Source organism: Cydia pomonella, chromosome 2 (genome assembly GCF_033807575.1).
Source record: "Cydia pomonella isolate Wapato2018A chromosome 2, ilCydPomo1, whole genome shotgun sequence".
NCBI classification, from domain to species: Eukaryota; Metazoa; Arthropoda; class Insecta; order Lepidoptera; family Tortricidae; genus Cydia; species Cydia pomonella.
The window spans coordinates 37,578,020-37,600,492 of record NC_084704.1 but is presented as its reverse complement, the minus strand read 5'-3'; the positions used below and the strand labels follow the sequence as shown (position 1 = coordinate 37,600,492).

The window sequence follows — 22,473 nt, the reverse complement described above, 5'->3', positions numbered from 1 at the left end:
AATAGAATGAGAAACCCAAAATTGAACCTAAAGTGTAGGGAGTACAGCTGTTTTTGTTTTATTTGACCAAGTCCACCGGTAGCCGCGGCGGGAATTGAACCAGCGTCTTAGCTTACCCGGACCATTAGACCACCCGGCCACGTCGGTACCCTTCCCGTTCTCTAGTATATCTTTGAAGAGCCAGGCGCCATTGATTTTTATTCCAGTTTATAATTTATATATGGTAGTGTGACTGTATACAGTGTGTCCCTAGCCATTGGACAAAGCCGAAATGTACATATGCATTAGGGTATTTAGAACCAATGTACAAAGTATCATAACAGCCGGTGTAGCGGTTTCGAAGAAATTATCAAATTACCATTTTTTTTACTTTGGAACAGCCTGTATGTGTTAGTAGCTCCTAAGGTAATCTTTAAAGAATAGTATGGAACCTTCTTCGACCTTTTTGATTATCTTTTTTATTTATGACACTAATAAGCTTCTGACTTTTGAAAAATGTCATGATTATCAAATATTTCGAACAAATTGTCAAAAACACTGCCAAAGATGAACACAGTGTGTTTCTTTTTGTTGTCGATTATTGCAAATAACTTTTGTTCGATAAAATTATTATTTTTTTGTCTTTTGTTCTAATTAAAAAATATTAACGTCAGAGCATTCCTGAGAAGTAACCCTACGTGAGAATTCAGGGTTTGTCCAATGGTTAAGGTCGTATAATAATTACTGAAATAATTTTATGTGTTTTAGCAGTATAGGAACCGAAACACATATTTACTTCTACGATAACAAACCTAATGCCAGTAATGCAATACTCAATAAAAGATTTCAAAATTAATGATAGGCTTCATATAATGGCGAGCTAACATGCGTATCATCGGACATGTGCACAAACGCGATTTGCGCACCAACGAACAGGAGACCGATTTTTGAATTTCGAACGCTCGATTTCGTCACTCGAAACTCTGTGGAAAACGGCGAAATGCTATTCTTAAAAAAACGAGCGATAGAAATTGGGAATCTAGTTGTAGTTGTTGTAGTGTTGTAGTTGTTGTTTCAATTCAATGTTTTGTTTTCAATGCTGGAGTTGCCAGCGTCCATAGGCTCCGGAGACTGCTTACCATCAGGCTGGACGTATGCTTTTTTGCCACCGACGTAGTATAAAAATTGTATTAGTATAATTTAAATGCCCAGTAAAGGAGATATTATTGAATGAGGCCACACGAAATCAAGCACCCGAAATTAAAATAATCGCCCCCAGACCCATTTCGTAATGCCTATGGACCCTTTTTTACGAAGTAGTCTATGTACTCAATCATCACGACGTGATTCGTCAGCCGATTATCGAATTACCGAAGCACCTTGTTATCTAATAAATTGTATCTCGTTCGGGGATTCCATTCAACAAATTGCAATAAACATAAATGAAAGGCATACACACGTAAAATCAATTTATTTATACAATTCATAATATTTACAATTGATTTCGTATTCGTACAATACATGTAAGAGATTACATCAAATTGAATGTCTTGGATTTATAAAATTACTTACTTAAATATAAAATATGGCTTATTTTCGTTCTTTGACGTTTATCGTAAAGTAAGTACTGTGGAATCTTAAAACTATATATTTGTAAAAATATACAAAATGCTAACTAATAAAAATAAGTAGATTCAATGTAGACTTTATAGTCGAAGAAATGAAGAAAGTAATTAACTATAATCGCTATTTTTCAGAGACGAGTATGATCAGATCAAATTTGAAGATCAGATCAGATATGAACTAGCGGTCTCCGTACAAAATGTAAGATAATCAGATATCTCTATACTTAATCTTTTTTTCACTCTTTAGAGGAATGCAGCATTGTATGGAGATTAGAGCAGTGTTTATTCACTCGTCTCTGATATCGTGACTGATGCACGCAAAATAGGTATAAATGGCTTAAATATTGTAACGTGTTTGCGTTACTAACATTTTAATACAAAATTGGCTCGACGCCATTATAGACAACTTGGATAATTACGACTTATGGGTTAAATTGGCATTTTCTAAAATTACAAGGAAATGGATAGATGCAATTTTAATGTGAACGCATTTAGTCTATCTCACTTTCGAAAGTTTGCCACGGATACAACCGTCAATACAACTCTTCTCTTTATAATTCTTAAGAAAACGCATTTATCCCATATTTACGTACTTACCCTGGTTGAGCTTATAATATTTAATAAAATAACCTTATAAAGCAGTCGCCTACACCACACCCACACGAATGTTGAGCACAAAATCAACTTATAATTAATTTAATTGATTTAAAGTATTTATAATGAAGTATTAATGTACTCTGTGATAAATGAATAATTGATATAGTAAACATGATTTGTTTTGTGTGGAATACACAAATAAATATTATTGTGGCAAGATATGTGTATTAATATTAAGTTCATCATTACGTCTAGTTTATATTATGTCTAGTTGAAAATTTCATTGCTTTTTTTTTTAGAATATGATTTGCATTTGCGATTTATACATATTTTTTTCTGTTTTAAGATAGAGTTCATGTTTTTTTTGTTTGATTACCTATTCAATGATTTGTTAAAGTAGGTAAAGAAGGTGGCGCTAGTATGTAAAAAATATTGTTGCCACTTTAAGGTCTCGCATAAAATCTGCACGTCAAAAAAAAAAGATTCATTCAAAAAAAGAATTTCGCTGGTTTATTTTTGATTTCATCTTGTTATGATATTCGGCGAGAATAATCAATAAAGCTGTCACAGCGGCATATCTCCAAATAGCAATTTTGGGGAGCTCTACACAGACAAATAATCCCAGTGACATTTAAATTAGATTTTATAAGAAAGAAATGCCCACGCTGATGGCTGTTTCACTGAGGGTTGGAATTAGAAATATACTCTGAATAACGACAAACTTGGCATTTCTAAAAATTCACAATATGTACTTAGGAGCTATGAAATATATCAATCACTTTAAAAAAGTTGGTGAAAACTGCCTTGCACACATGTTTACAGGAATGTAGTTTAATAGTGATATCTCACTGGTACCTTGTGTTACATATTTATATAATAATCAGTATTTTTTCCAAAATAGCGATGTATTAAATGTATTCAACATCAATTACGTCGAGTAATAATGCAGATTATCCTTTTAAAAGCAAAAAAAATAACAATAAAATAATTAAAAATGAAACATAATACCGATATTCTGTTCCTAAATTTGACACAACGTCAGACGTCCGTGGGTCGACCGTCTCGTCTCCGAAGTAGGCCGGGGCCCAAACGGGCTTTACAAACTTATGAACTAACTTCAATCCAGCCGTAAGATATTAATTAATTCTAGCTTACGCTTAACAGACAAATTAAACATTATTAGCAAACTTCTGTTAAATTTTATCGCGCTAATAAACACAAATGTCAAAATGACAGGGACATACGATTATCAACAGTTTGGTAGACTTGACTGAAGTTTATGAATAACGATATTAGTTTAAAGAACTTTAGGTACTGGTTTTAACAAAGAATATCTTGACTTGAAATAATTTCTCAGTGCCAGTTGCCAATTTAAACACTGCACGAACCAATCTATTAAGTTCACTTAATTCTCGTTCCATTATGAAGATAAGTTTACTATTATTTTCTAAAATACTTCTGGTGAGTATTAGGTAGATCAGCTTGCTGTCCAGCTTCATGAGAATTAAATATTATTTTGGTGTAGTATGCTGAAGGACTCTGCCTTTGTCAGGATGGCCGAGTTGTAAATTGTGTTATAAATTGATTGTATCCTCATACAAAGCATTCGTGTGGGTGAATAGACGAAGTTAACGGTTTAGAGTCGTTATAACTTATAACTAGCTAATAATTTCAATAAAAATATACTTTATTTCACATTACATTTAAGGTGGGCCCATTTCTAATATTTAATGATGTGAAGTATTAAACAAATGATCTCTAGGAGGCATGGGTTGAACTAAGAATATTACGATGGGTTGCGCGTTGTCCAAAGTCAGCGACAACTTTGTGCAAAGTGTGCAATATGAAAATATTAAAGAATAAAATGATATCCAGAAGTGGTCCATTTTATTTAATGTTGTTTATTATTTTTCTAATTTGGGATTATTTATGTTTTTTCTACACAGAATCAAGAGTTCTTGATTTTTCTATGAGAAAAAAGTGTGTTTAGCCTTTTGAACGCCAGACGGCGAAGGAATATACCGTGGCCCTGGCCGGGACGCTAGGCGATCGCGATTATTTAAGCGATATTGAACTTTACGGACTCCTGCGTAAGTCCCTATTGCATTGGCGAAGCCGTCGGCTGTAGTCGTTGGCGTCCTTAGCAAGACTTTCCAAACACGGCCACAACCAAAAAATGGCCCAATTACGAGTGACCCGTTACGATACAAAACATGCAGTTTTGCGTCGGGATGGGCACAAAACCGCGTCGCATGGCATCGCGGCGATCTTGTCGCGTTCTGTCGCTCACCCTGGACAACGCTTTCGATTAAAGGAGTGATCACACAGCCGGCGGGATGTGCTATTTGGTGTGTTTGGGCTAAACACTTGTTATATTATACCAGGGCTATAATCGCGAAAATTGAAGTTCGCAAATTGCGGGCATCTTTCTGTCTAATTACGCCTTCATTGGAGAAAAGAGATCCCGCAATTTGTTAGTTTCGGTTTTCGCGGTAGGCCCACAAACCAGGGATCGGAACCGGTTTTTTGCAAAAACATCGAAATAACCATATATTTCGGTTTATTTTATACTCTAAATGTAGGACTCAGTTGTGTTTTCAGATAACGACTTCGTATTATTAGATTGCCTAATTAGAATTGAAGTAATTAACAAAGAACGAAAAAATACCGTTTTCGTTCCCATACAAAAAATACCGGTTTCCGATCCCTGCCACAAACACCATAGTTCGATGAGTTAGTCACAAAGTATCTCTTATTCTACACATCTTAGGCGCGCATTTATCCATGGATGGTCATATATTGCTATATGGTTGAATTCTAGTCCCTAGAAGCGTTGCTGAATAACATATACATATTATAATGTATATGTCCCGGCTATGTGCTCAGTCCTTTAATGAGAATGCTCTTTTTGGCACATATTTGGACAGAGGTAACACAATAATGAAATCATCAAATTGTGCTTTATATTTGTACTAAGTAATAATGAGCATCAATTTTACAGAGTATGTATCGAATCAATCTGTAATGTACAAATTAATTAAGTGCTCGTGTCAATGGTCGTGCGATGGCTAATGAGCAGTTTAATAGCGTGAAATTTGTGCACATTATAATGAATTTGTGTTTTGAAGGCTTATTTTATAAGTCGCTCAAACCAATCAGACAATTATGCGTTATGCGATGGTACGCTTACGAAATATAGTTATTTTCACACTGACGGACATGTCTAAGATGTCTTAAATAACTGTCCCGTGGAAGTTGTCTAGTTGACTTGGGAGAGTTATAGTGAGCCCTTTAGAAATATTTCCATATTATATGTGTTTAAACTTTCCTCTTGGTATATTCTTGCTCAGAATCGTTCCGTCCAAGTTTTTCGTATACTGGGTGATTATGGGGTCGTGATCCTTAACAAAAATGTATTAAGATGGTCATACTAAACAAAAATCCCATTGGGACTAGCCACAAAATCGAGAAAAAAATATGTAATGGTATTAAAGTAGAAGGTCCCATGGGAAATCATGTTCAGCATGACCCATCTTAACGACCCCAAAATCACCCGGTATTATCAAGTTCGAAAATATTAATTATTCTGAGCAAGAAATAGGCAAAAATACAAAATTTTGCAATTAGCTCATTTGCATGAATCGGGCAATGTACCTAAGTGCAAAACATAAAATTCCAGAGGCATGCAGCGGCCGCAGGCCAGTTCAAACTTTGCCAGCAACTCCAGCTTTTCATAGCACGAACTTGCGAGCGTCGCTGCTTAATTCACTTCATAATTGGACTTTCAGATTTAAAAAGTTAAAGTACTGTTTTAAACATAACTTGGAACTCATTGCATAATATTAACGTATTTGACAAGCGCAAGTGAGTTAGTGCTTTCGTTTAAAAGTTGCAATAATGATTGCGGGTGAACATGAGATCAATTTCCTTACATACGTCTGAAGCGGCAGTAACATTCTAGAATTTAATTTAACTACGTGAAAATTGGTTGAGACAAAAATAGTGCACATTTTAATATTACGTTCGTGGCAGTTTCTTGAGTACAAACTATAATTATATAAATATAATATCATTTTTACCGTCGCAGGTAGTTTTGAGTTCGCTACCTCGAGAAAAATAAGATGGCACTCAAGATCAATCAAGAGTATTTAAATTAAATGACTAAGTTAATAAATGTTAAAAGATATTATTTATACACCAAAATGTTATTAGTATATCAGAAAGTAGAATAGTTTTTGATTCAAACAAGCAAAAAATGAACATTGACGATAATAAAATCCAGTAAAAATACTTAAAATACAGCTGCCTCAATAGAGATTGACAAGAAGACTTATAATTACGCATTCTATTTACACATGTGGAAATATGACTTTACACAAAATTAGACCGACATATCCTACCAAGATCTTAGACGGAAATGAGACAAATAATTGGAAAACCTATCTATCGTTACAGCTATGACAGTCTTCCACCTCGTGCGTCACGTGACGTCGAGACTGACGTCTTATAAATTCAATAGTAAGCTCATTAACGCAATCTTAAGATATATTTCTTAACTATGGTCCTGACAGTCGGGCGTGGGCCGCTCAGTTATAATCCATACCCCCCACTTTTGATTAATTATAATTAAAATTATACCTACGTAAATTGTCTGCACTTTTTTTTCTTCAATTTGCGTCAACAGAACTCAAGGTTCTATGAATAATTTACATATAATGTCCAAATAAAAAAAAGTAAGGTTTACGGTTTCGAGCGACCAACGCGACGTAGACCTGAAACTACACTAACTAGCCCACTTACTCTGATCATAACATTAACAACTTACCAACTAAATTATACCTATAATATCAGCTCCGTCATCTTCTAAAACTTGAAGATATCAACGGGAAATATACATCTGTAATTTAGATACTACGATAAAAGAAGGTAAAAGTACAACCTCCGTTCAAGTGATGTCTAATACATACGACTGAGCCTTTTAATTATTCACAGGATTAACATTGTTTATGATGTGACCAACGCTTAATTACGTATTAATAATGAACGAGCGTGTTCTCACGGGTACCCACCCGAGGATGAGTTGGAATGGCTGACAGTTGGAATTAATCCCGGTGCGGCGACATTTTCAAAATTGAACAAGCACGAACATATCTTAAGGTGTGTCCAAATCTGCCGAACGCACAAATTTGATCATGAAAACGAACGTACTGCACGATCGCTGACATAATAATCACCAAGTACGAAATGCATGCAATCAGCCAATCAGTTAGCGATCCTTTCCTAGTGCGCGAATGACACACTAGCGGTGAATTCGCCAGATTTGGACGCGCGAAGTAGATATTGCAATTTAAAAATCGTAAATACGTTTCGATTAATATTGCAACTTTAATAGTAAACTTTCGACTGCAACCATTCCACGCTCTGGTGAAATACCTATTTCATATGGCTTATCAGTCTCGTTTGATAGTAATACAGAAACATACATTTGTTGCGAGTTACGGCTTGCTTTGTGGGATGAATTACGTCAATCACGAACAGAAATTGCCTCCGATCCGAAATACCTGTAAAACTGTTCGATTGTACGTATTCATTCGCTCAGAATAGATTTTGATAATAAATTTGTATTGAATTCACAACAAGCGATCGCCATAAGTGGCGTCTTATCACAATTGACATAAATCACAATTGGGCATATTGACACTACATTTATAAAGCTTGAGAATAAAAAATCTGATACTACTAAAGGATTCGTGACACAACTGTGGGGCAGCGGGCTTGGACGGCAGTTAAATTGCGAATTAAGTTCACATCAACCCACGATTTGTTTACGTAGCTCCAGAGTCAAACAAATATTCGTCTTGCAACTTAGTCGCGGACAAAGTTTCACGCTAGTGCTGGCTAGCCTAATTCAGAGAATCGCCTGTGTGAAGCCCAGCGTTCACACAAAGACACAAGTGATTACATTGTTATCGTATCCTAGATATTAACAGGACCGTTCTATTGGCGAATCTAACTGTAATTTTAGTACAAAAACTGATAAATTTGTTACTAGATTGGTTAATAGAACAGTAATTTTAATATCCGATACATAAAAACAGAGCTTATTCCTTAAAAAGGTTTAACAATGACCAATTTTGCCATACAAAGGCAGCTTTGTCAAGCGCTCAATAGTAAGACCGTGAATGCTAGACTTACGGCGGCCCGGGCCCGGGCTACACGATGATCTCGCGGATGACGCGGCGCGCGCGCGAGTTGGGCGTGGAGTAGCCGGACTCGAGCGACTCGTCGTAGCCGAGCGACAGCTGCGGCTTGTCCTCGCCGCCCGCCGAGCCGCCGTACGACTCCGGGAGCCCGCTCACCTCGTGGTATGGGGATTCTGAAATAAACACATCAATCAAACCCTTGTATGTATGTATGTATGTATATACTTTATTGTACATAGAAATAAAAACACGAAAAACACAGTTACAGAGTAAATTAAATACAACAAAGGCGAACTTATCCCTGTATGGGATCTCTTCCAGTTAACCTTTGAGGAAATGAGTAAAACAGAAGTAACGGTGAATGAATGACAAACACAAACAAAAGTGTACAATCACTGAAATTAATGAAATGCACGTTTTGAATACACATTGATACAAATATACATAGATAGAAAAATAACCATAAAATAATGCATACATATATATATATAAATAAAAATAAATAAATATTCAATATATAATATAAATAAATATGAATTCGAACCAGAAAAGTAAAGGAAATTAAAAAACCCTTGTTTCTACCAATGCTTGCTTCAGTTCTGTTTTTATGTTCTGTGTTGTTTTACGTGTCAATGGGTATGCTGAGTGTTATCCTTTTCTGGAACCACCCGCAGCACTGTAACTTCTAATTTACCTAGATTTAAGTCTATTTTATCGTTATTGCTAAATTGTGTTATTTAAATAAAGTCTATTTTAATGTTGTTGTGTATGTGTGTTTTGAATAAAAGCATCGTTCATTCATTAATTCATTCAATGTATCAGGAGCTGAAGGACGAATGGTTGCTCCGCCAGGGTAAAACGGCAAATTTAATATGATATTGGTAATCATTTGTTAGTAGGTACTCAGCGGATCTATCTTGCTCCAATATAAGTACGAACGAGATGCACAGGGCGAGTGATAGATAGATAGATTAACACTATTATTTCCACAACATACATGGTAATTACAAAAACCCATTAAGTCTTACAAATAATTACACAATTACTTACATTAAGTAACTAAGTCATACCCGCTCCTTATCGCTTCCGGTGCAAAAGTGCCGTTAATGCTCACGGTATTACCCCCCTGGATGGCTATGGACAGCCTCTGCACCAGAAACGATTCGGAGCGGGAGTCCTCTCCCAAAAACAAACAACACAAAAATATATTTATTAAATATTGGCATGCGAGAGTGATGTTAAATTGAAATAAAATTGACGTCAATTTGAAAGTTCGAACTCCCGAGTTCTTAAATTACTGATGAAAAATGTAAACTAAACAAGCATTAATGTATTTTAACTGGTTTTTAATGATGATTAGCTGCAGCCACAAATTATTATCGTACATTAATAGTTCTAGTTACATATCCACCACTAAACGAATTTACTTAATGCGCATTCACTAAAACGCTTTACTAGCAATTATTATGAATTATAAATCGTTTAGCCATCAAATACAAATACTAACAAAATTACTTTAAATTACAGTCCAAGTCCGGTTTGTTTAATTATTACCACAGAGTGAATCTGGAAACCGAGTATTGATTATGCCTTTAAATCAAACTAGGTGAATGAAATGAAACTTCTAGAATAGTAGTAAGTTTCCTGTAAAATGTATGAATATTAATTACATTCCGGCCAATTTAAACGTGCATTGATATGAAACCGATGCTAGAATGATGTCTGAATCATATTTGACGATTAGTCCGGCATAGTCGATAGTGACCCTTTGAGGCCGATGGTTCTGTGTTCGAATCCCGGTAAGCAACACAGAACAGCCATATATCTGACCAGACTAAAAAACCAAAAGAGTTCGACCTTCCTCGGAAAATCTAGTGCCGCCTGAACAGGTTGAGAACCGGACATGGCCGCTGCAATTCAGCCACACACAAATGGGGATGGACGGCTTTGCGAATGCGGAGAGGAAGAGCAGACCATCGAACGTATCTTCCAACGCTGCCCACTCCACTCATATCCTGGGCCTGCTGAGGACCTGAACACCGTGACACCTGACTTGGTTGCCTGGCTTGGCAATCTCAAGGCTACACTCTGATTGCCCCCAATGTATATATAATGCCATACGATTAAATAATAAATAAATCCCGGTAAGGGCTTTTATTTGTGTGATGAGCACAGATATTTGTTTAGCCATGGTTGTTTTCTATATATTTAAGTATTATTATAGGTCACAGGCTCTGACCTAGTTCGGGAGACAAAAGCTGGACCCTGGTGAAACCATTACAAACCTAATTATAAGTTTTTCTGTATCTAGTATAACATAATATCGACACTCTATACTGTGTTAGGTTTTTAAGTGAATAAAGATTTTATTTATTATTATTTATTATATATTACAACACAAGACTTCTTGAACTTACCGTGGGGCTTAGAGAATTTGTGTATTATTTTATTATATTTGTTCGTTGTCGCAATAGGCAATACTTGTGCAGACAAGTTTGAGCAAAATTAATGTGCGAATTGATATGAATATCATTCTAATATCAGTTTGATTTCAGTGCACGTTCGAATTGGCCTGTTAGACTTTAGATCGAACTGCCACGAACTTATTTGTAGACTTTGAAAAGGCAGTCATTCAAATGTGTATCTTATTCTAATGAAATAAAGTTGACATTTGAATAAATAGTAAAATTAGATATGAAACAATCACGCATTTTATTATGTTTAAGCGTGTGTAACGTGTATTTATATTTCCAAGAATTAATTACATCTTACACACCCTTCACGCACTTCGGAGATAAAGGGTCTTGAACTCCTGACAGACAGACAGATAGGCGGACAACAAAGTGATCCTATAAGGGTTCCGTATTTTCCTTTTGAGATACGGAACCCTAAAAATATAATAAGGTAGACATCAATCGGTATTTTATATCGATTGCCATAGTCAGCAATAAACACGTTTTCATATTTCGTTCTAGAAACGGTCCCGAGAGTTCTACCGCCCCAGATAACGACGCGTAAACAGACGCTGAAAGCATCCGACTCGCAGTTTAGTCTCTGTCAGTTGTTATAACAGTGAAACGTCCGGTGATTGCTACTTGCTACTGCATTTCCGACACAATAGAGCACATTTTAAATGCTTTGCATTATTTGTACAATACACTACACCTTACACTTAACATTGAAAAACACATTAGAACTTACGAAGTCCCAACGTACGAGTTTGTTACAATCTAGTAGACGTCGTGTTAAACACTTTCAACGCGTTCATAACTATTCCAAATTTCTCGAGATATTTAGCGATGAGTTACGTATAGTTCAATATGTTGATCCATTCGCTTTTTAGGCATTTGTATATCAGGCGTATATCATATATATGGATCCGATCATCTTAACTTTTCAAATCGAAGATACAACCTTTACTTTTGTACCTACATATTTCCTAATTAGGTATTTTTGTAATTTTATTCAAGATTAATAAACTTTCTGTTAAAAGATATACTCGTACTTTCCTACCTATATTTGTGGCTAAAAAAAGCGTTGGCTTTTCTAGCTACAGCAGCCTTTTTTCCTGTGTCATCGATCTATAAGCCTTAGACACGTATTTAATCTATCCATTTCTCAGATTTCTGCCACCATCTACCTGTAAGCTTAGAAAAAACACGTAATAGGTTGCTCTATCTGCGATTTACAGAAGCCCTCACCTATATGCTGTTGTTTCTTCGGCTTGTGCACCTGCGCGTACGGGTCGGAGCAGTACTCCTGGCGGCTCGGGTTCTGCGAGCGCAGGCAGTCGGCGCTCGGCGCGGGCAGCGGGTAGGGCGCGTAGTCGTCCATGGCGCCGTAGCCGTGCGCGTCGTAGCCGTAGTGGCTCTGGCGGTCGAGCACCTGCGTACAACAAACGAAAATCGTTACTTCTACATAATAACTTGGCAGCGGATTAAAAAAACTAGAATAGAAGTGTTCTATACTTATACAGAAACTTGCATTAGGTATGCCTCGACCATAGAACGCACGCTCTGGGCGTCATGAGCGTGCACGCTTGCCGATCGGTGTTATGTTAGGAGTATGGATAATTATACGCTCCAATTTAAAAAGCAAAGCTCGACGTATGGGGCGCACTGTACGAGCTCCAATACTAGATGCCTCGTGCTATAAGAGTCGGGTGTAGCCCGATGTACGGAGCGCGTTGCGCGCGCTCCAATACCTTACGTAACTGTTATTTTATTACAGTAAGCGAGATAGGACACAACTTTATGTAGCAGGCGAAGTTAGGGTTCCCTGGCGGTAGACGGTCTGACGGTCTGAGACGGTCGGACGGTAAAAATCTCAGTGGTTGTCATATTTAGAGTTTGGTGACTTCACCTAGAACCCCTTATAGTTTTGCCATGTCCCTCATCCGCCGCTTTACTCCGTGATCGTTGGTACTAGAAAGCTGCAATTTGGCATGGTTACTAAATCATACATGGCTACAAAACTGTAAAATGAAACTACCTAACTACATTTTTTTTCGGGTACCTCCTATACAAATTTTGTTTTGACCAAATAGTGTGAGGTATTGTTGGATAGGTCTTTCAAAACTAATAAGGGTCTCTAACTTTTGAACTAAAAGGATGAACAGATCGTGAAACAAATGCTTAGTAAATTCTTTCACACAAAACTCTAGCTAACATGATCCGTCAAACCGTTTTTGAGTTATTACAAAAAATCTTCTCCTCTTAGCAAAAAGACGTACAAAGCGCTGCGAAGATACTTTCCCTTATGCTACAAGCATAATGTACTGTACATAAGAATAAGAATAAGAATAATATTTATTTCAAGAATTTGGCATTACAAGAGCAGCAGTACATTGATCCCCACACTAGGCTCAGCCTGTCACGTGGGAATCTCAGAGAAGTATCGAAATGGTGCGGTTCTCATTTTAACAGAATACATTATTGTTAAAGCAAAATTAAATAAGATTTTTTTATTATATGACTAACTATCAAACTAAGCACAAAAACAGTTAAAAAGGTCTCAGTAAGTTGTATGTAAGTGAAAGTGTTTATGTGAGGGTATGTGTGTATATATGTGAGTATGTATGTATGAATATGTGCGTGTGTATAACTACGAAATGTGAGAGAAAACAAAATAAAAGAAAAGTAGCTGTAGAAGTTATTCATCTTTCGGGAGCAGACGCAATTGAATATTGTCGTCTACTACAGTCATTTCAAAATATACATGATACTTAATAATTAATAGCCCCAAGTTGGCCTGTTCTGACAGAATGGTAACTATGAAACCCTACACTGAGCATGTCCCGACATGCTCTTGGCCGATTTTTTGGTTTTTGAAGATGCTCGTTTTATTGAAGCACTAAGTGGGTACCCGCACGTATAGTGGAGATAGCAAAATTAAAAACTTCCCTGAAACTGAGCTGCACCAAACTTGTGTCTTAACAGTTCCAAAACTTCCCGCTTATTTTAATATGTTTAATCCATTAAGTGCTATGTTACTAATTTAATTATTCAAGTTTAATTCAAATTGTATGTTGCCCGTTAAACTATTAAAGTTTGCTTCAAATTAAAGCCAAGGTATACACACGCAGGGGAGACCGCCAGTACTTGGTATATAATATCGTACAGGTATATACAGGGTGTCCCAAAAAGGACACGCCATAGCGACACTGGAGGTAGACCAGCCTGAGAGGGTTCCAACCAACCTAACATGACCCTAGTAAAAGTTGCACCGTTTTCAAGTTATTGGCAATTTAACGTTTTTCGTGAATTTTGACCGTTTTCAGCATTGTTAGGCTCAGTGTGCACTTATAAAGCCCTTAAAATAAGTTTTTTTTATGTGTACGGCACCATGAATAGTTAATTAGGATAATAAAAGAGATATTTCATCGATAACCTACGTGAAATGTAAAAAAACAAGGGCTTGATCTAAAGTTTTATTCGCAGCGAAACATCAATTTCAACTTTGACCACCTGCCGTGAAAAAAAACTACTTAAAAGGTAACAAAAAAATAACGCTATAATATTAAGCATTTTATGCAGATTCTAAAATGGTATAAAACATGCACATTTCTGCCATAAAATAATGAGTTATTATCATCTTTCGAATGCCTCATAAAGCTAAGTTGGACTAGGGAATCTGCAATCCAATGACGCGTAATTCATCTTGGATTCTTATTGGCTTTGAGTGCAAGTTCTGAAATGGTTAAAAGAGTGAGACAACATGAGATGCACTCGCTCTATCTCGCTCTTTTTATCTCAACTTTGTCACACGGTCAACTGCTACCTGGGATTATCGTAGGGCTTATCTCTTTGAAGACAGAAGTGTAAGCTTTTGTTTGTACAATTGTGTCATCCATATCTAATAAGCATTCCGGAATGCGTAAGCTGTTATGATATCATTGCTACTAAGTAAGGATATCATGAAGTAAGAAAGGTTCGAAAAAAATGTAATACAGATTGAAGTTTCATTGATTTATTTATTTTTTACAACAGGTGCTCAAATTGTTTTCCACCGACTCGTATGCACGCTTGGCAGCGTCTTCTGAAATTTCTTGTTAATTTCCTTAAGTTAATTTCGGATATGTCTCGTGCTGCCTGAAATACACGTCGCCGTAATTCGTCTTGGGACCTTATTGGCTCGGAGTAGACCTTGTCTTTTAAGCATCCCCAATAAAAAAAATCCAATGGATTTAGGTCCGGCGAACGCGGTGGCCATAATACTGGTCCTAATCGGCCGATCCATCTTCTTGGGAATGTCTGCGAGAGATGGTCGCGAACATCGCGAGCGAAATGTGCTGGGCAGCCATCTTGCTGGTACCACATCCTCTGTCTCAGTGCGAGCGGTGTGTCTTCAAGTAAAACTGGCAGATCGTTTTGCAAGAACTGCAGGTAATTTCTCCCATTTAAAATAGCTGGCAACTCGACCGGTCCTATTATTTGGCCATTAAATATTCCCGTCCACAAATTAATTTTAAATTGATGTTGGGACCGGTCTTCTCTCCCTTCGTGTGGGTTTTCAATTTGCCAGCTATGAATATTGTGGAGATTGAGATACCCATCTCTTCTACACGTGGATTCGTCGCTCCACATCACTTCATTAAAAAAGTTTTCATTTTCTTCCAGTTTTTGAAGCATTTGTCGGCAAAATTCAACGCGGGGTGCGTAATCCGTCGGAAGAAGTGTTTGCAGGCGTTGAATATGATACGCATGATATTTATGACGTTTTAAAATTCTCTGCGCTGAGGATTTATTTACGCCGATACGACGTTCAATATTTCTTAGAGAAATTTCTGGCTCTCTTTGTACCATTATTTAAAACCACGTCGTCGTCAATAGTCCGGGGCCTTCCTTCAGCGTAAGCCTGTCCTGGCCTTCTGCCATTTCGATATGCATTCACAACTCTTAAAATGATTTCATGATTCGTGGCATGCCGATTGGCATACCTTTGATTGTACAATCTTGCAGCTGATCTGGCGTTGTATGAGACAATTCCTCTGTTAGAGACACGCCTAGTTTCTCCATAGATCATGTGCATGTCACTGTACTCACGATCGGTGTAGTTGTGATCTGCCATTGTGATGGAGAGGTTCCAAAAAGCAATAATCAGTGTCCGTGAGCGGTGCCAAGTTGTCGTTTCAGTCCCACAAACATACCAAGTCAAAAAGAAATCAGAGTCCAGATGAAAGCCAAGTAGATTTGTTTAGGACCACGAATACACAGCAGCAAAGATAACACAACAATTGCACGAAACACACGGTAACGAACTAATCAGGATTAGGATTCCTAAATACTTACTAGAGATAAGGATGACTAGTGGCTATCCCTCCTCCTTCTGTTTTTAAAGAGATAATCCGTAGGATAATCCCAGGTAGCAGTTGACCGTGTGACAAAGTTGAGATAAAAAGAGCGAGATAGAGCGAGTGCATTTCATGTTGTCTCACTCTCTTAACCATTTGAGAACTTGCACTCAAAGCCAATAAGAATCCAAGATGAATTAGGTACGCGTAATTGGAGGCAGCTCGAAACATATCCAAAAAGGATTGCAGATTCCCTAGGCCAACTTAGCTTTATGAGGCATTCGAAAGATGATAATAACTCATTATTTTATGGCAGAAATGTGCATGTTTTATACCATTTTAGAATCTGCATAAAATGCTTAATATTATAGCGTTATTTTTTTGTTACCTTTTAAGTAGTTATTTTTCACGGCAGGTGGTCAAAGTTGAAATTGATGTTTCGCTGCGAATAAAACTTTAGATCAAGCCCTTGTTTTTTTACATTTCACGTAAGTTATCGATGAAATATCTCTTTTATTATCCTAATTAACTATTCATGGTGCCGTACACATAAAAAAAACTTATTTTAAGGGCTTTATAAGTGCACACTGAGCCTAACAATGCTGAAAACGGTCAAAATTCACGAAAAACGTTAAATTGCAAATAACTTGAAAACGGTGCAACTTTTACTAGGGTCATGTTAGGTTGGTTGGAACCCTCTCAGGCTGGTCTACCTCCAGTGTCGCTATGGCGTGTCCTTTTTGGGACACCCTGTATATTCAAATCATTTATACTATACAGGATGGGCAAAAAATACGTTGATATTTAAAATATTTAAATACCACGGTTACACTCATTTGACTTTTTTCGTCGCTATTGGCAACATGTTTGTTGTCGCGACGGCTGCGAGCCTGAAGAAGGACCCCCGATGGGTTCGAAATATGTCGCCAATAGCGACGAAAAAAGTCGTCTCACGAAAGTTAAATGTCGATTACGTTGATATTATTTTTATTGTGGATATTATTGATAATTTAACAAATATTAAAGTCGTTAAACAAACTTTGCTACTGAGTGAAACACATAATTAACAACAACGCGAGGAAAATACTAACTATAAAACATTATATACAAATATAAATACAAATTAATGCTATTAAATATTTATCATTCAACTGCCAACATGATGAAACAACACAAAATGTGCATCTAATTACTTTGCCTCTTGTGGTTAAAATGTTGCATTGTCATCAATTTTTGACAAATAAAGAGAGACTTTACGAGCCGTAACGTTACCACCAGTTTTGACATTGACATATTCGCTCACGTCTACGTAAATTATTTTCTATACATCTCGCTTGCACTAATATGCGAGTACGAGCCAGATGACATATAGCTTTCGCGTGGAAACCGCCGGACGGAAGCCGTGGCTCCGGGCGCCCTGTACACTCTTGGCAACGGTCCGTCCAAAGAGAGTTACGAGCGGTCGGGTTGAGCTGGAGCGAGGCCAGAGGACGAGCTGAAGATAGGAAGGCGTGGCGCGAGCTTGTGAAGGCCCTTTGCACCTCTGGGGTGCTTTAGGACAACAACAACAACAACAACAACCAGCCAGATGAAAGTAAGTTAGGATCAAAACTGGTGGTAACGGTACTAGTGTGGGGTAGACAATATTTTTAAACAGTGGGTCGATGTTTTAAGGACTATAATAATTTATCGATAATTCTCTAAATCGATCACTCGTAGGCAGGTATATGCATTGTGGATGTCATCTCGCTTTGTGTGGTAGCACACAGCCAGTGGATGTCATTCCAGATCTAGAGCTGAGCCCAACTGGAGAAGTACCTCCAGCTCACAGAAAACCGCAGCCAGATAACACTAGACCCTACTCATATTGTGTTCCTGCCGGTGAGTAAGGTTGCCACACCTGAGCGACTGAACTAACCCTTTCAACGCGCATGTAACTCCTCTGGAGTTGCAGGCGTACATAGGCTACGGAGACTGCTTACCATCAGGCGGGCTGGGGCTTGTTTGCCACCGACGTAGAATAAAAAAAAGCTTAAGCCGCTCTCGAATAAGCCGGCAAAGTTTCAAGCGTTCTAACAAAAGTGCCTAATAACGCAAAAACCTTATGCAGCTGCTTTTGCATCGTTCAAAGGTCTACTCAGTTTTCCAATACTTCTCTTACTGGCAATTCGCTTTAAAAGTCTAGTGCTAGAAACACAATCGAAAACTTTTGAGCGAGGAACATTAAGAAAGCATTAGCTCTAGAGAGTTGGACTACAAATCTATATTATTTTAAAATACCAAAATAACTTTGTTAACTTTAATGCAACCGTTGAATTAATTTGATTTCAATGTTCTAGAAAATTGATCGAGTCGAGGAATCGGAGTCCTAGAAAATTGATCCTAAAGGGGGTAGAATAAAAGGGGGGTGCGAAGGCGACCGCAGCAGCGTTGACACGCGCAATTCGATAGGATTACTGTCGAACTCTACGTTCGATTTTTCCTCTTAGAACGTTCACACATTGTCCGATGATCTAGTAATGTGCAAGTTGCAGGATATGCTCAAAACTTTGAGAAAGTTCTCATGCAAGTTCTCGTGCAGATTAGGGATTATTATTCAATGTTCTTAACTGTCGATGACTGATTCAGTTAGTATTTACTTCACTAATTGGCGTCTATTTCAAGTGTTATAGTAAACTAAAGTAACTGTAAGATGGTTGGATACACGTGCAGAAATACCGAGATCATTTCATGGTAAATTTGAAATCTTTGAAAATTCTCATTGGCACATTGTCAGTCCAGTCCAATATCGGATGTCCGATACGTCCACAAAGAAGTAAACATTAAATAAGCACCTTTTTATATTTATTTATTTACTGTTTAAATGTTTATTATTCAAACTGAAAATGTGAAAAACGCTTTTAAGATTGGTTAAGTTTTGGAGGAGAAAAATGTCGAGAACGAAGCCTCGATTTCTAAGGTTTTTACACAGAATTTTACGCCTAAGCTGCAGTTGTCCCTATCGCACTAATTTTAGGAGGCGCCCCGGCAGCGCGATGGAGATATTTACCTAAAATTCTCAAATGTGAGAAGGGGCTCAGCTGGTATTTCTCTTAAAGGCGGTTTTTTATTCGTATTGTTTTCGTAACTCGGGAAATTTTTGCGGTAAAATTGCGCTTATATTGTACAGTAGAAATGAGGTCAAATCAAATTCTTTTGTTTGAAATAGGTGGTCGAAATTTAAATGTCATTAAATCGATATCGACGTTCTTATTACGCAATAATAACATTCTCACAGATAAGAAATTTGTTTAAACAAAACAGTTTATCTTTATGCTAGCCGTAATTTTATGGTGTGTAAATACAATAAATAAATGAAATATAGTCTGTGAAGCCATTTCCATCGGTAAAATAAAACGACAAAATTTAAAAAATCTAGGCACAAAGGGTTATCGTCCCATAGAAAATTTGAATTTCGCGCCTTTTTCTGCTGACAAGGCTGTTTGACCGACTATAACTCTGACATTTCGGAGGAAAAAGCTAAGTACCACTACTTTTGAGGTTAGAAAAAATGTAATTTATAAAAAAAAAACGGACAATAGACTGTATTATTTAATCTGTATTAATGTTTCAATCTGTTTAACATTTTCAATACCGAAAAAGGATTTAATTAATAATATAGTCATCTCCAACTGAATTATTATAAAGAATTTGTTTAATAAATAACTTTTAAACTCTTTATATCGTGTAAATTTCATATGAATAACTCCCATTACTATTTACTCAAACAAACAATTTGGTTCTTTTTCAACTTACATACAATTGATATAATATTGCGACAGTTAATGATCAAATTATTTATTGGAGAAAGGCGTTGTTTGCGGCAATATTATTAATTACTTTTTATTGAGTCAAATTAACATAAATTATTCGGAATTCGTATCTGATCAGAAATGTATGCCGGTATGAAATAATTACGCGGTAGATTTTATCAACATGCACGTATAATTAAAGTTTTATCAATTCGACTTTGCCGCAAAATATGTACATAAATAAGTAAACATTTTCTTGTAAATTAAACGGGTTAAAATAGTATGTAGTTATCATCATCATCTCTCTTAGCCGTTTTCGACCACAGCGACTGCGTTCTACCGCTGAGAGCGTCGCTGGTTCGCTCTTAGGTGACTGATACAGCCAATTTTTGCAGCAAATGTGCGTGCGACACACTCGCTGCAAGCCAGCATCCCTCCGACATAATTGTAAAGTATGGCCACAGGTGGTCTGGCTTTCAGCTTTAGCGTCGAGTTCTGTGCGCCGCCTAGCTTCAAACTGACGCACCTGCGTCTGCACAATATGCCTCCAACGTGGACGGTCACTGGCTACTCTCCCATTTCGTTGGCGCTATATCAGCTCTCTTCATATGCCACTTCAACACATCTTTGAACCGCAAGAACTGGCCGCCTTATTTGCGCTTTCCATCTTGCAGTTCGCAATAGAAGATGCGTTTCGCGACTCAGTCTTGAGACATGCGGGAGACGTGACCGCATCATCGTAGCTGTCGTCTCATTAGGTTGGCCTCTATTCCAGCGACATTGGCACGCCTAAGGATCTCTGTGTTTCTAACACGGTCAGACCATGAACGCTCATAATTTCGCGGAGGCATCTCAGATGGAAGCTGTCTAATGAGCGAATATGCTTACGATACAGGCACCACGTTTATGCAGTGATAGAATCTTAACCAAAGTAAGTAAGTAGGTAACGCGATCTAGTTGGAGTAATAACCATGTATACATATAAGTAACAAACGTGTGGTGAGCTGAACGTGAACCAAGTACTGACAAATTAGTGCTCTATTTCGGTACAATATTCCCATTCAGGCAGATGCTATTTAATTAAATTTAACACAAATGTCTGATCAATCTTGTGGCTGACGAAAACCGCGTGTGTCTGAGTGATATGCAAATTATAAATTGGTATCAGCTTTGATTGATTTCGCCGGACCAAAATATACTAAGATATTTTCAGGTATAATTGATTTTGTCGCTTTGAAATCAGCATTAGAAAGCTATCAATTAAATGATTTGCACATAAAGGATATATATTATATTAAGACTAATTGGAAAGGGTGAAGCGTTGGGCGTTTTCTTGCATTGAAGCATCTATCATGGTTACGATGATATGAATTTGAAATTAGAACTGTAAACCGGCTGAGGAGTCTCTCGTACTTTTTTATGACATCCAGGTCTTAGAATAGAAATTTATTAATTGACAGCTACGTTATTAAAATCCATTATTAGATATGCCACATGCATGCGCCCGAGAGGGCAGATACGCAATACGACAAAATTAAAAACACGTTATAACATTCCTGACAAATCAAAAACAACCTACGTAATTTGGTCGGGTTCATTGTTACCCACCGTGAGCAACAAACAAACGTCTACGACATTTTGACTTTTTAGAAGTAGGCAGAAAGGAAAAATTAGACTATGACAAGGGCAAACAATAAGAGTGCTTTGCTCAATAGTATCGAAGAATATAATACAAAATTAAATACATACTTTTAAAACTACGAGCATAACCCTTAAGAGGGCCAAAAAGGTAAAAGGAACTAACGATAGGTATGATGCGCCGTGCGAAACTGGCGATGAATATATTTAACGTTATACCGCAATAACTTTGAAGGTATATTTAACGTTATACCGCAATAACTTTGAAAGTATAGTTAACGTTATACCGCAATAAGTTTGAAAGTATATTTAACGTTATACCGCAATAAGTTTGAAAGTATATTTAAAGTTATACCGCAATTACCTTCAAAGTATATTTAACGTTATACCGCAATAACTTTGAAAGTATATATCTGTATAGCAAGTCCCTTGGCTATATATATTTATACTAAAATAATATAGGGTAACAATATGTACAACTTAAAATTAGACATGTTTCCGTGATTATTTTTCTTATCCAGCTGACTTTATCATTTTAAGGTGTGTATCCTTTTAATATTTTCCGTGCAACTTTTTCACAGCATTTTCCCGTGACTAAAACGTGTATAAATTAAAGATAGTTTATTTTCCAATTAGGCATATTACAATGCGCTTATGAACGTCAAATAAAGCTACGCCGGCTCTAACCCTACACCTCTGACCCGAGAAGATTTAAATTCCTCCTAAGTTGTAGGAGGGTATCCCAATATGGGACCGGCAAGAAATTCGGCGGGACACATCTTTTCAAAACATTACATTTTATAACTAACATGCATTAAATAAAATAAAATAAAAATATGGAATTAAAA

The 22,473-nt window shown here is 37.0% G+C and overlaps 1 protein-coding gene across 2 annotated transcripts in view; it reads right to left on the bottom strand.

Moving 5' to 3' along the window:
* Nucleotides 1–1,435: 1,435 nt before the first annotated feature.
* Nucleotides 1,436–22,473, bottom strand: part of LOC133515563 (hemicentin-2-like) — a 241,645-nt gene continuing 220,607 nt past the window's right edge. For both annotated transcript variants that reach the window (XM_061848124.1, XM_061848125.1), the window contains 2 exons: nucleotides 12,106–12,289; nucleotides 1,436–8,577 (listed from right to left, as the gene is read on the bottom strand). In XM_061848124.1, the coding sequence (XP_061704108.1) occupies nucleotides 8,414–8,577; nucleotides 12,106–12,289 (348 nt within the window). In that variant the 3' untranslated portion in view covers nucleotides 1,436–8,413. The remainder of the gene's footprint in view (nucleotides 8,578–12,105; nucleotides 12,290–22,473) is intronic.